Source organism: Puma concolor, chromosome E2 (genome assembly GCF_028749965.1).
Source record: "Puma concolor isolate L17-30 chromosome E2, mPumCon1.1.hap2, whole genome shotgun sequence".
Taxonomy (NCBI): domain Eukaryota; kingdom Metazoa; phylum Chordata; class Mammalia; order Carnivora; family Felidae; genus Puma; species Puma concolor.
This window is the reverse complement of record NC_141681.1, coordinates 62815860-62830891: the sequence shown is the minus strand read 5'-3', so window position 1 is coordinate 62830891 and position 15032 is coordinate 62815860. Positions and strand designations below refer to the sequence as shown.

The 15032-nt window shown below is 53.4% G+C and overlaps 1 protein-coding gene across 7 annotated transcripts; it reads left to right on the top strand.

The window, feature by feature from the left end:
• The first annotated feature begins 2620 nt into the window (after window positions 1–2620).
• Window positions 2621–13403, top strand: MZF1 (myeloid zinc finger 1). 7 transcript variants are annotated; one of them, XM_086688445.1, is made up of 7 exons: window positions 2621–3413; window positions 3763–3945; window positions 4709–5145; window positions 5590–5773; window positions 6482–6552; window positions 6673–6793; window positions 10900–13403. In XM_086688445.1, exons 1-7 carry the CDS (start codon window positions 3377–3379, stop codon window positions 12330–12332), a joined length of 2466 nt encoding a protein of 821 aa, XP_086544571.1. In that variant the 5' UTR covers window positions 2621–3376; the 3' UTR covers window positions 12333–13403. The 7 variants fall into 7 exon arrangements, with proteins under 7 accessions (XP_086544571.1, XP_086544576.1, XP_025770012.1 ...); XM_086688450.1 differs by lacking the exon at window positions 3763–3945 and having other exon boundaries at window positions 2621–3007; XM_025914227.2 differs by lacking the exon at window positions 3763–3945 and having other exon boundaries at window positions 2621–3073.
• The last annotated feature ends 1629 nt before the right edge of the window (window positions 13404–15032 follow it).

Genomic DNA, 15032 nt, shown 5'->3' with positions numbered 1-15032 from the left:
GTAAAAGCCACAATCCTCACCAGATTCTTCAAGTGTCTTAGAGCCTCTTCTTTTATTTTGTTCACTCCTGCCCACATCCTTGGGGCAGACTAAGAGTGCTCCTGACTCAGGGCCTTTGCTCCTGTTTCCTTCAGCCCATGCAGGGCCTGGGCACTTCCCTTATCTGCATAGCTTGTTCCCTCTCCTACAGATCTCTGCTCAAATGTAACCTAATCAAAGAGGCCCTCTCCACCTACATTTTATTATATATCTGTCACACGCTGCCTGAAGGCAGGAGCTGTGTTGGCTGAGCTCTCCCTTGTGTCCTCAGACCCAAGAATAGTGAATCCAGTAGTCGCTAGCTGATGAAATTATTAAATTAAGTACAGCGGTGGAAGGCATGCTTTTCACCTTGTCCGTTTTGCATTTTGAATCATGTGAAAGTAGCACTGGATCAAAGAGTATACACACACACACACACACACATATATATATATATATATATATATATATATGTATGTATGTATATGTATATGTGTATATATATGTATATATATATATATATATATATATATGTGTGTGTGTGTGTGTGTAGTGCGTGCAAAATACAAGGGACAAATGACTGGCAGGTTTGTTTCTGCCGTGGCTATGGTATCGATACCTTCAAGGATCCATGGACTACACATGGCTTAAAATAAGGTGGCACATGCCACAGGTCCCCCATGCCTGGGAGGCAGGGAAATGTAGGTGGACATGAGAAAGGCTCCTCTTGCTTACTGAACCACTCACGCGCTGCGCCATTGTTCTTTCAACATCCATGCCTTCCTCTGCTCACCCACAATTTTAAATTAATTCACCCACATGCTCATTCATTCATTCCCTCCCTCCCTCCCTCCCACCCTCGTGCGAAAGCCTCCAAACCCGCCGCCGGTGGAGGCTCGCTGCCCAATGTCTCGGTGGAGCCAAGGGCTCGTCCCCTTGAGACTACATTTCCCACAAAGCCTCGGGACCGCCGGAATCTTCGATTGGCCCATTCGCGCTTGTCCCGGCCTGCGCGCGCAGCGGCCTCTCTTCCTTCTCGCCGTTTCGGACCGAGAGAAACGGTGCCCAAGCCCCCGCCACCGGAGCCCGGGCCCCCGCGCGGCTGACTGCCCGCACCTCCGGACCACGACGCGGGCCGGCTGCTTCGGCTGGGCGGCTGGGGCTGCGGCTCTTCTCCATCTCCTGCCTTACAGCGCCTCTTCCCAGGGGCGGCTGAGCTCAGCCTCCATGTTGTCGGCGGAGGCGGAAGATTGCCGGCGACTATCGAGATTGGACTAGACCGCGCGGGGCCAGTCCCCGACGGCGCTCTAGGCCCTGCGCCCCGCGCTCGCAGGCCAGCCGGGAAATGTAGTTCGACGACGAGGATGCTGCGCGCAGAACCCAGGCGGGGGCGCCGTTGGCTGTCTCTACCCAAAGCTGACTTGCTTTCTGTTTAATTTCTCTCGAATTTTTCCCGCCGCCTGCTTTCTTTCCATTATCCTCCCTACCTCCTTCCATTCCTAGCTTTGTCACCTCTTTCTCCCAATTCGTTCCCCATCCTGGAGAATTAATTCCGCTCAGACTGTCAAATCCTTTTTTTTTTTTTTAAGTTAACAATAAACTCAAGGAGTACATGCCAAACAGTTATTTACCTCATGGAGGGAACTAGCAGGATGACATAGGTGGTTCCGGGAAGATGAGAAAGAACTGAAAGGGTGAAAGAAATAAAGGACACTGAGGGGTGACTGGGTGGCTCAGTCAGTTAAGTGACTTCAGCTCAGGTCATGATCTTACTTTGTGGGTTCAAGGCCGGCGCCTGGCTCTGTGCTGAACGCTTGCTCAGAGCCTGGAGACTGCTTTGGATTCTGTGTCTCCTGTCTCTGCTCCTCCCCAGCTGGCACTGTCTCACTCTGTCTCTCAAAAATAAACATGAAAAAAGAAAATTCTTTAATAGAAAAGAAAGAAATAAGGAACACTGAAATAAAAGCCCAAAGTCGAATTGGTGCCCTACAAGCGAGCAGGCCTGGGTGTCTCAGTGTTGTAAGGTTGATACAACTCTTAACGCCAAGCATTTGCAATCTGGCCTCTGAAGAGTTACTTCTTATAGGGAATCAGATAAGCTGAAGTGGGCTTGGTAGACAATGCTAGGAAACGCAGAGAGGGTCCCCAGTCATCCTTTTTTGTCCTATTGTCAATTTTTGGATAAGTTTCCCTAACAAGTCTCCCTCCAACTGTCTCTACTTGCCGTCTGTCACCCTTCTCTAGGTCTTTGAAAACTCTCAATCCATCTCTAATTTCTGTCCCTTCCTCTCCTCTTGCCTCTGTATGTCTGTATTCCTTATCTGTCTCTTGAATCTCAATATCTGCACTTCTTGTCTTTGTGAATCTATTCTCACTCTCCCACTTTGTCTCACCTTTCATATCCACCCCTTCTTGATCTCCCTCCCTCTTGCTGACTTTACTGACACTCCTGTCTACCTGGCCCTGACTCTCTGATCCTCTGGCTTCTTAACCACATTCTCTAGGTCTCTGAAAGGAGAAATACCTCCCCGTTGACTTTCTTTCCTACCGGTGTCTCGGTCTCTGTATCTGTTCAATTACTTTCACGGTCTCTCCTTGAATCTCTCTGCCCCCGAGTGGGCCCTCATAGGCTTTGGGTCTCTCCCTGCCCGGAAGTCTTCGCGTCTGTCTTTCCTTACTGTCTCGCTCGGTTTCTCTGCTCCGGCCCGCTCCCCAAGCCCTTACCCCACGTCCCCCATCGCCTCTCAGACGGCCAGCGTTTCCCCTGGGTTGAGCTGGAGACCTACTAGTCAGCCCATCCGGTTACCATGGAAACGCCCGGGCCCGCCACGTACACAATGGGACGTCGTCTGGCTGCGCGTACGCGCACGGAGGTCTCAGCCAACTACACTTCCCAGAAAGCACGCGGCCAAGCCTCTCCGAATCTGCCGTCCGGGCGGGCGATGAAGGAGGTGCCCCTTTCGAGGCAGAAGGTTGCCATGGAGACGTAGGTTGCCGGCGCCCTAGCGAGGACGGTGATTGGTGCAGAACCCTGCTAATCCCAGGAACACCCGTAAAGAATTGAGGAAAACGTGGTGGGGGGCATGCGCGGTTGGGAAGGCGGTGCTGCTGTTCGAAGCCCCCAGAGAAGCTTACGCACGTCGACAGGGCATGGACGCCTGGATCTGAGGCGGGGAGCGCGGAAGAGGCGGCCGGGCGTGTGATCTGATCGTTGCGAATGCTACACCGGGGAACAGGGGAGGAGGGTGGAAAACGAGGCGAGGGTGGGGGAAGAGCCAGGTGGCACTCGGGCTGAGTGCGCGGAGCATTCTGGGAGACCTAGTCCGTCCGGGGAGGGGGAAGCCGGCGATTGCGCATGCTTAGGAGCGCGGAGCGGCCCGCTGAGCGTGGAGGTGAGGGCGGGGACCTCTCAAAGAGGAAGGCTTGGGCGGGGACCCGGGCGGCGACCGGGAACTCTTGGATTGCGGCTACCCTGCGGGAGTGCGGAACAGGGACCTAAGCACTCCCTCTCGGTGAGCCCGGTGCTGTCGGCGACGCTCATCTATCACTGAAATGCCACAGCGACAAGCTCTCGGAGCCCCGCCCCCCCTTCCCGGTTGCCCTGGCGGCACTAGACCAACCCTGGGAGTGGGAAGAGGGCGCTCTCCCAAGTGGAAGTTGCCCTCCAAGATTTCTGGTAAATGTAGTGCAGAAACCTTCGCAGGGGCTGGCCGGCTTAAAAATGGTCCAACCTTTTCCCAGGGTTTCGGGTTGACCTGGAACCTTCAGGAACGGAATTTGACTCACGGGATCAGGCGACCCTGGAAATCGATTCTTACTCACGTAATAAACTCAGATTTCTTCACAAAGCCTGCACATTAACACCAGCTGCAAAAGGAGCAGCAATGGCAGGGAGGGGGGAGCGCCCCCACTTACAGGGGATCGGTAAGGATGGGGAAACTGAGGTTCACAGAAACTTGCCAAGGTTATGTAGCAAATAGGCCAGATTAGAATCTCCAACCTTGCTTGCAGGCACCCGGTCCAGTGGTCTTGGGGCCTTTGTGGGCCCCCTGGAGCTACCCCATCACCTCCTAACCCTGCCTAAATCAGGAAACTGAAGAGATGATGGGGCATTATGTGGTGTGATAGTAAGTTCAGCTGGTTCAGAATGGGGCTGAATTGGGGTGGGGGGGATGCTACCTGGAGGCTTGGCCACACAGTTGACTTTGCCCCGGGGCGGGGTGGGGGGGGGGGTAGAGGTGGAGGGAGGCTGCTCTGTAGCAACAAGTTGAGAAGGGAATGGTCTGAGAGACTAGATGGGAGTGTGGGTGGTGCAGTGATGGACTGGTGTTGGAGGCTGAATGGGGGGGGGGGGGGAGGGTAGTGGATGTTGTAAATGTCATTTACCTGACAGCCACAGGGCAAGGATGAGGTGGTGCACATAGAAGGACAGGATTTAGAGGAAAGGGGGTGCCTTCTATTCCTAAGAAGCACCTTGTGTTTGGAGCAGGGAATACCAGAGACTAGGTCCCAGCTAGAGACCAGAGACTCAGGTGCCTGGCTTGTGACCATCTCTCTGTGCCCGTTTTCTTATCTGCCTTCCACTCGGTGCAGGTCTGAATATGGAACACCACAGCATACAGTAGGTGCTTAGTAAGCATTTGCTGTTTGTCCTCCTCCCAGCAGCCTCATCCTATTCCTCCCCCAGGGGAAGACACTGTCCTTGGAGCCCCCAGCCCAGTCTTTCCAATGAGGCCTGCAGCACTAGGCTCCCCAGGTCACACATCCTTGGAAGATGAGCGACCTGTCATGGTGAAGCTGGAGGACTCAGATGAGGAGGGTGACGCTGCCCTGTGGGATCCGGGCCCAGAGACTGCACGCCAGCGTTTTCGACACTTCCACTATGAAGAGGCAGTGGGTCCCCAAGAGGCCCTGGCCCAGCTCCGGGAGCTATGCCGCCAGTGGCTGCAGCCAGAGGTTCACTCCAAAGAGCAGATGCTGGAGCTCCTGGTCCTAGAGCAATTCCTGGGTGCACTGCCCCCTGAGATCCAGGCCCGCGTGGAGGGACAGCGACCAGGCAGCCCTGAAGAAGCAGCCGCCCTGGTTGAAGGGCTTCGCCAGGAGCCAGGAGGGCCCCGAAGATGGGTGAGTCTGTGGCCCTGAGCCAGGGTCCAGGCTGGAACAGTATCCAGCTCTGCCCCACCCTGGGGAGTGCCATGCTTAGCCAGACACCTATTCCTTGTGGTTTAGAAGTGGTCACTTGCAGCAGACCTTGTGTGAGCATAGATGCGTTTCCAGGGCCAGCCTCATTGATCTATCCCTACATCACCTGGAGTCATGGACATGGGAAGGGATGCACGGTGGGGAGAGAGGGAGACCACCGGGCATTCCTGGGTGCCTGCAGCAGGAGAGCAACTGCAGATGGTCCCTTCACTCCTGGCTCAGTCCTGGAGGGAAGTGGGTCCTTGGAGAACAGAGTAGGTCAGGACCCCTGGGGTCCTGTGATGGGGTGGTTGCCCATAAACCCCCCTGCTTGTGCAAAACCCAACTCTCTGCCTGGGCCCTTGATGTTTGGGGGCACCTCCCCAGGTCACAGTCCAAGTACAGGGTCAGGAGGTGCTATCAGAGAAGATGGAACCCTCCAACTTCCAGCCCCTCCATCAAACCAAGCCACGGACTCCAGAACGTGGACCCGGGACACCATCTGAAGCCACACACGAGTCACCGCTGGGCCTTCAGGTGAAAGAGGAGCCCATGGTTACAGAGGACCCAGGTGAGGGCACGCAAGGTATGCATGGCCCAAGGCCTGATTGGGTGGACCAGAGGGGCCTGGCCTCAACAGCCTAAAGGTCCCCTGCTGGATGGAACTGTTCATATGCCCTAGTAGCCCCCACAACCTGCCTAGCTAGTGGCCATCACTACTCCTCACACACCAAGTCTGACTGTTACAACTATGTTTCTCTGCTCTCCCCTAGCATGGAGTAGTAAGCTATTGGGGTTCTGTGTGTGAGGCACGTGGGATTCACTCCCCAAGGGGATCCCTTAGGAGATAATAGCAGTTCTCTGGAGAGCAGGCAGCAGGCTTGAATATGGGTTGGTGTGACTGAGGGAGGACCCCAGGGTGCTGGAAGGCATACCCCTCCCCATTTTACTCCTTCCAGGCAGATGCCAAAGTGGGCTTCCCACACCATCCATCATTCCTGTGTGGACCCTAGTGCAGTGCTTCTCTCCACCCTCACTGGCCATCCTACCCAGGACTCATGCAGGGGTACAGAGCACAGACCTGAGCTTGTCTCATCCTGCTGTAACTTCTCCTGTGGTCTTCGAGGGGGCTTTGCTTTACTCCACCCCCAGGCTGAGCCCTTAGAGATGCCCAGCCATGTCCAGCTCCAAACTTGGATTCCAGCATTTGGCATACCACTGAGGAGGGCAGTGGGGTGGGGACACCCTTGGGCCACCTGACCCCAACCTTCCTCTACAGAGCTTCTGGATTCTGGGCCTCTAGCCAATCCCCAGGAAGCCACTTCCACTCTCCTGCCTAAAGAGGCCCAGGTGAGCCCCATACAGACCATGCTCCCCACCCTGTCTGGGGAGCCTCAGTGGGTGGGGGTCAGATAGGTCCCTCCCTGGACCTAGCTGGGCACAGACGAACAGTGACCACTATGGTTTCAGGATTGTGAGATAGTGCTGCACCAGGCCTCTCCCCACAGCGAGACTGGGCTTGAGGGGCCTTCATGGAGGGAGCATCCTGGGTCCCTGTGGCAGGAGGAAGCTGGGGGCATCTTTCCTCCAGGTGAGTGAGATGGGACATGGTGGGGCAAGGCCCTCTGCATGGTAGCGCCACATCAACCCATCCCACTCCTGGCCCTGCTCAGGTGGCCCTCTCATTCCAGCATCTCCAAGCTTCTCCATTCCGTGGACCATCCCTTGCAGCATGTAACTTTCAGCATCTCCTGTCCTCATAAGTCAAGCCCGCAGCCAACTTCATGTTCCCTCCAGCTACTGCTCCCCACCATAGTAAAACCTCCTTAGAGCAGGGCCTGTATTCCCCACACCCCCGTCCTTTCCCAGCCCTCCCATCCTGGATGGATTCTGGGTTTGCATCCCACTGTCTGGATAGTCAGGGAGGGAGGGTCTGGATCTGGCAAGGATAGTAGGTTAGTAGACAGTGGGCAGGAGGGACCTTGACACGGGTTGACGATCAGGCAGGACAGAGCAGGAGACTAAAGGCCTTCTGCTGTCCACCTCAGCTTTACCACTCTTGGTCTGCCATCATCCAGTCTCCCTGCGTCTTCTTTCTTGTTTCCTGGACCCCTTCTTTTTCTTGGTTTACTCCCTTGTTCTGGGGGACCTTTCTGCGAACTATGGTATGGGAGATAAAAAGTTTTGACATGCTACATCTCTAAAACGCACTGGTCTAACATTCTATATTAGGCTAGTTTGGCTGCTTGAGGAATTCTTTTTATTTAGATTCAAAGCTTTTTCATCATCATTGGTGAGCCCTTTCAACTTGAAATCCATGTCACTCAATTGTGAGAAACTACCTCGAGTAGTTTCTCTCCTTTTTTTTTCCTCTCTATTGTTTTGTTCCCTTGTTTCTGGTATGCCTGTTACCTGGTTCTTGGTTATATTGCTTCCTCAACCCAGCCTTTTGCCAGGAGGGGGGAAGAGATCCAGGAATCAGAGCTACAGCAGTGCCCACTATTTGCTCAGAATTCTGTGCAGACATCCCAGGTCTGTTCCTTGCAGCAGTCCAACCCAGCTGCTGCTGAACAGCCTCCCCATCCTGCTTGGTGGCCCTGCCTCTTCACCTCCATGGCCAGAGCTACCTGCTACCTCCAGCTCCTGAACTTTTCAAGCCTTCTTTGGGGTCAAACAGGGTTTGGGTTTTTTGGGGTTGGTTTTGTTGTTGTTGTTTGTTTTTCCACTTTCTTTACTACTAGTTTAATATGCACTTTCTCCAATCTGCTACACAGTTACTATTTGCCCCTTAGCTTTCTGAAATAGAAAATGTTACGGGGTTTGTTTGTTTCCTTTCCTCTCACCTTTGTGGATCTTATGCGTTAAAAAACAAAAAATGTTGTTGTGGTTTTTACTGTTATTTCAGGATAGAACAAAGTTAAAATAGATACCTTTATTACTTGTAAGTCTCCATTTGCTATGTTTTTTGTCAATAAGGATCCTAATTCATCCTTTTTCCATAATGTCCTTGTTTCATGGATGGTGATTCCTCCTTTGAGGATTTAGACATACTTTAGTGTCCTTTCCAGGCTGTTTAGCTAGTTTAGTTTCTTCAAGTGTGAATTCTCCAGCTGGTTGTACTGTTGACAGTCTGCCCTTCATAGCTGTAGGAGCTTCTCATTTGTCCCCGCCCTAAGCATCATGCTAGGTGAGAAGACTCATAACCTTGAAGTGGAAGTATCATCTGGGCCCCAGGACATTCAGTGAAGATACTTCTGGAGCCCAGCCAAAAGCAAGCACCTTTTTCCTGGTCAGGTATGTGGGTGGACTGAGCTAACCCAGCCCATGTCCTCAACCCCCAGCTTCGTGACAGAGCCTGGCTTTAGACCTGGGGACTAAAGTCACAGGGGCTTCAGAGCTCACTGTGCAGGCTCTGGATTCCTAAGCCCCACCAACTGTCCTTTCTTTCCTTTGGAGCTGTCCAAAACATTTTTAAATATTTTCTCAGGTTCTGTTGTCATTTCTGCATGTTGGAGCTGAGAGAGTAGGATCTGGCACATCCCTAATCTGCTGTTTTAGTCTTAAACTGGCTGGCCAGGCTGGGCCTCGTACTTTGTTTGACCACCACCTCTAACTTGGACCTGCTTCTCTCTCAGTTCAGAACCCCATAGTCTTTCAGCTTTCTCCATCCACACTGGCACCACCACCTCAGACACTTTGGCGGGTTCTTTCTTTGTATCCACACTCTCTCTGTAGACAACCACAGTTCGCATCTTCAAATAACTGATTCCTTCAGCTACCTTGGTCTCCATTCAGGACTCCTGGCTGCTCCTGTGCAGCCAGTGTTTTCATCGTATTTTTTTTTTTATTTTTTTTTTAACGTTTATTTATTTTTGAGACAGAGAGAGACAGAGCATGAACAGGGGAGGGTCAGAGAGAGGGAGACACAGAATGTGAAACAGGCTCCAGGCTCTGAGCGGTCAGCACAGAGCCTGACGCGGGGCTCGAACTTACGGACCGCGAGATCATGACCTGAGCCGAAGTCGGACGCTCAACCGACTGAGCCACCCAGGTGCCCCTTCATCGTAGTATTTTAAATAGCTAATATATTCCCATGTTAGAAAATTCAAAAGGCACAAGGGAGTGTACACTGGAATGCCCCTCCCCTGCCTGTGTTATACAGTTCTTGTCCCTCAACAGCCAGCACTACCATCTTGTGTGTTCTTCCAAAAAGATTTTGTGCATAAAAGAGCAAACACAGATTCAGATACATACTTGTTTCTCTTTAAAATACATGTGAATGCCTAATCACCATGTTTCACACCTGACATTTTTCCTGCATCTTCCCACTTCAGCACACAGCAGCAGGTGCCCTCCTCTCTGGACAGCTGCATGAAGCCCCCGTGTGGCTCACTGTGGACACACTTGTTTATCCATCGCAGCTCCTACTTACATTCCTTTGTGTGGATTTCCAGTGGTGAACTGAAAAATCCCATATATAGGTCATTTTGAACAGTGGGGAACACAACTGTTGAAGTGCATAAAAGTGAAATTGCTGATCAGAGTGTGAGAAATTTGCTATTTTAATGTATTTTGCCACACTAGCTTCCCATTTCGCTTACTAGCAAGGCATGCAAACACTTGGGTCCCTCCAGGGAGGGTGTGAGAATGAGAGATGACTGCAACTCTAATATTCAGTGTTCTTCTCAGGAGTGAATTGAGCATATATTATGGGATTTAGTATTAGTTACATTTCCTTTCCTGTTCACCTCCTTTGCCCGTGTTTTGTCAGGTCATTGGTTTTGTTGATTAATTGGAGCTCTTTATTTAGAAGCTTAATTACCCTTTTGCTTCTGGAGAATCTGTCATTCATTTTTTGGCTCTAAGGTTATCAATGCTGTGCATGAACGATTTCCTTTGACACGGTGTAATTTATGACTTTTCTTTGACAACTTACTGGATTTTCTGTCACCCACTGAAGTCCTTGCTATTCTCTTAGTCTCCTTGCAGCCTTCCTCTTTTTCTAGTCCCTGCTTCTCAGTTGCATTTGCTTACACCTCCTTCCTCACACAGCATCTAATGCTAGAGTGCTCACAGCGTGGCTAGGACCTGCTACTTCTTTCCATAGACACCCACTCTTATTTGATCACACACAGGGCCAGGGCTCTGTGTGCCATGCATATGCCACAGCTGCCATGGTCACACTTCCCTGCAGACTGAGCCCCAACTCCTGAACTCCACAGCTGCATGTAGTCTCTGCCCCTCAGATGTCCCATGCACATCTCAGGCAAGGCACATCAGACCAAAGTCGTGCAGCCTGGCCCACTCCCCTCCAAGTTACCTTCCTGTTGGCTCCACTTCCAACCTCCCTCAGACCCACCCACTTCTGTGTATTTGTGGAAACCATCACCACCTAGTGCAAGGGCCACCTGACCCATTTTTGCCCTAGAGCCCTTCCAGAAAGGCAATTTTTGCAAACTTAAGCCAGGCCTAGAAAGCTTGTCCCCAACTTCTGAATCCTCCTCCTCATGCAAGGTTCTGTGCCCTTGTCACCTCCTTTGGGAAACACAGATAGAGTCCTTGCCCCTGCCCTTGTTACCTCTGTCTGCCTCACTGGCTAGTTTCAGGCACCTCTAGTTCACACTCTTTCCCACCGGCCGGAGTGGGTCGGGAACAGTTCTCTTGGCATGCATGACTGGATCCCCTTGTGCAATGCAGGGTTTGCACTCCAGATGGAAAGTGTCTCTGCTGGCCCAGGCACTGTGAGCCCCCACCTCCATATGCCCTGGGACCTCCGCATGGTTGGCCTCACGGACCAACTCCGGTCACCCTCCCATGAAAGTGGCTTCTCACGTGCGCTCCTGCTCCCCAGTGGCCCAGGAGGTGAGCAGAACCCCACGAATGAGGGTTCCTGCCAGCTTATGAGCCCTATGCTAGGCACAGCCCGCTGGCGTGCTCCCAGGGGCCGGGGCCGGGGTCGGCCCAGCACAGACCCCGGGGCAGGGAGAGGTGGCCACTGTGACGTGTGCGGGAAGGTGTTCAGCCAACGCAGTAACCTACTGAGGCACCAGAAAATACACACGGGAGAGCGGCCATTCGTGTGCAACGAGTGTGGCCGGAGCTTCAGCCGAAGTTCGCACCTTCTGCGCCATCAACTCACACACACTGAGGAGCGGCCATTTGTGTGCAGCGACTGCGGCCAGGGCTTCGTGCGCAGCACCCGCCTGGAGGAGCACCGGCGTGTGCACACAGGCGAGCAGCCTTTCCACTGTGCTGAGTGCGGCCAGAGCTTCCGACAGCGCTCCAACCTGTTGCAGCACCAGCGCATCCACGGCGACCCCCCCGGCCCTGGCGCTGCACCCGCTGCACCTCCCGGTGCGCCTGAGCCCCCAGGGCCTTTCCCCTGCAGCGAGTGCCGCGAGAGCTTCGCGCGGCGCGCTGTGCTACTAGAACACCAGGCAGTGCACACAGGTGACAAATCCTTTGGCTGCGTGGAGTGTGGTGAGCGCTTCGGTCGCCGCTCAGTGCTGCTGCAGCACCGGCGAGTACACAGTGGTGAGCGGCCCTTCGCCTGCGCCGAGTGCGGCCAGAGCTTCCGACAACGTTCCAACCTTACACAACACCGTCGTATCCACACCGGCGAGCGGCCTTTCGCCTGCGCCGAGTGTGGCAAGGCGTTCCGCCAGCGGCCCACACTCACACAGCACCTGCGCGTGCACACAGGCGAGAAACCCTTTGCCTGCCCCGAGTGTGGCCAACGCTTCAGCCAGCGTCTGAAGCTCACGCGCCACCAGCGGACGCACACCGGGGAGAAACCCTACCACTGTAGTGAGTGCGGCCTGGGCTTCACGCAGGTTTCCCGGCTCACCGAGCACCAGCGTATCCACACGGGTGAGCGGCCCTTTGCCTGTCCTGATTGCGGCCAGAGCTTCCGGCAGCACGCCAATCTCACACAACACCGGCGCATCCACACAGGCGAGCGGCCCTACGTGTGCCCAGAGTGCGGCAAGGCATTCCGCCAGAGGCCCACGCTCACACAGCACCTGCGTACCCACCGGCGTGAGAAGCCCTTTGCCTGCCAGGACTGTGGCCGCCGCTTCCACCAGAGCACTAAGCTTATCCAGCACCAGCGCATCCACAGTGCCGAGTAACCAGCGCTCACGGTACCCTTCCTCTACGTCCCTCTCTTTTGGCCTTTTGTTGGGGGGAAGGAGTGTGTGCGTGTGCACGCACGCCCACGCAGAACACTTACCTCACAGGGTTGTTGTGAGGGCTGTGATCAAGCTTAGGTACAGGCAGGTCCACCCAGGACCTGGATCCCCAGTAGGTGCTCAATAAACAATAGACAGAACCTGGGTCTGGTATCCACCCACTCAATGCCTCCCCAGTAGTTGGGCGGGTCCCTCCATCCACCCCACCCATCTACTACTTCTGCAACCACGCAGTCTCTGTGAGAGCCATGGCCCCCTGCAGGGGTGACTCCTAACAGCATCTTGTGGGTGCTGCCTTGTACCATGCCTGCTGTACTATTTGTCTGTGATGCCTTCAACCTGAACAACCTTGGGTCAGGTCAACTACCAAGTGAGGACTGGCCCAGTTTTCCCCAGCCAGCCAAGATCATCAGGTGCAACAGAAGTAGCAAACTGGTGTCCAGCAGGCCAGAGCTAGGGATATGTTTGTAAAACTTTAAACCAAGGAAGCCATTTCTTAGGCATAAAAGCTGGAAGGTTTTATCTAGAAATCTAGATTCTTTCACGCATGTTAACTACCAGCAGGTGCTCAGGTTAGGTTCCCTTTAGGATAGAACCCCAGCCAGTCTGGAAATTGAAGTCAACTGGCCCCAGGCCAGTTCCCCAGCCCTCTAGTAATCATTCACATTCCATGGGCCACAGTCTCCACCAACCCTGGCCAGGTGCACAACCCCCAAAGGCTCCCCCACACTGGATGGTCTCTATGAGGAATGTGTTCAGTGGCAAGCCATAGGAAACACAGCCAGCAGCAGCTTACATGAAAATACAGTTGCTGCCATTACGGGTTCAATGTCCTGCAGATTGTGGGCTGGCATCTCTGGAACCCTCTACTTTTCCTCTTGCCCTAGTTATCTGCCCCCTCCGTCTGATTGTAGGCCCTTGACCTAGCACCCCTGCCCCCCAAACGGTGGGTATACTGGGCGCCAAAAACAGAATGAAAAGCAGTGCCAAATAAAGAATATTCATGCATCACGATCTGGCTTGGGACTTAAACCCCACTCTGGGCAGGCGTCATCTTGCTCTCGTTCTGAGGGTTTCAAACTCATGAACCAGGAGATGACCTGAGCCAAACTCAAGAGTCGGACACCTAACCCAATGAGCCATGCAGGCACCCCCAAAAACAACTTCTTGAGGCTCATGTCCAAGTTTCTTCCAGAAATACACCTGGACTTTCCTCTGCTGCTACAAGACTGGAGTCCTGAAATCAGGGAAAGAAGACAAGCCACCTGGGCCACAGGCTTCCAATAGCCATCCCAGAGAAGGTGTGTTTCCTGCTCCCTTCCCTCTCCTACTCTGCCCCTCTCCCCATCTCCCCCTGGCCTAGCCCCAACCAGGACTAGGGCCACTGTGGAATCTACATCTGGCAGAGTCAACAGGTCCCCATGTAGGGACACTCCCATGTGACACAGTTGGGGGTGGGGGGAGTCCCCTGGGCCCTACGCCAACACTCATTGTCCTCTCCAACTATAAATGGAACTCTAAGGACTCTAATCTGGGATATATGAATCAGAGGGGAGGAGGGCAGTCACTGGTCCCTAGGCGGAGGCTGGGAGTCAGATTAAGGAAGGCACACAAACACTGAGATACCTAGTGCTCTGAGGGTGAGGGGTACTGCCACAACTTCATAAATCCTGTGACATGGATTTTTTTCAAAGCCTGTGTGAATTTTATAATCAGAAACAAAGAGAAGAAAGGCTGCTCTCATGTTTTGATCATCTTGGTTTAAGAAGAACATGATGAGAAATCTGCACACATGACTATTTAACAACTTGAAATTCCACACAAGAAAAATTACAACACACACGAAAAGCATGCAGACATCAGGCCAAGGCCCCATGCCCAAAGTCATGAGAAGTCCATGGACCCAACCTGCTGAACCAGTCCTCTAAGAAACAAACATGAAAAGTGATGTGAGAGCCCCAACACCCCCCGTCCCACAAAAGGCTATTTCTACAGTTGGCTGGGGACAGCTCTGCAAGCCAGGCTGCGGATTGTGAACCCAACGGCTGCCATACTGTCAGCAGAGCTGAGGGCTTAGACAGGATGACCACTTGGCCTCACTCAGCCAGAGCCACAGGGGGAAGCCAGGAGGGGAACCCCTAAGGCACTGGCATCTGGGGAAGCTACAACAGTGCCCAACCAGCCTGTCCCTGGATCATCTGTACCTGAGCCTATACTGTTTACTCCCAAACACAGTCTCCCTATGCTGCATGCATCCATTTATTCTTATTCCCAACCCCAAGCCTTCTAAACCTGTCCAATTCTCTCCATTGGAGAGAACCACTCCTCTGATCCCAACCACCAGCCTGGAGTCCCACAATACTCAGCCTCCCTTCCTTGCCCGCTCCTGCACTTCCTTTCCAAAACCAATCCTATCTTCCCAGTTACAGCTCCCAGAAGCTGTGCTAATACCCCAAGTGCACTTCCACTCTCATTCTTCACCTGCCATGTGCTGCCCAATCCCTCCAAATGCCAGGCCCAGAGGATACAGGCACCCTCACCACCCAAACCACCTGTGCCCCTCTGTCACTGTGTGGCCATGAGAATAACAAGGGAAACACAGCTGCACCACTTCCAACCCAACCCCCAGCCTCAGCACAG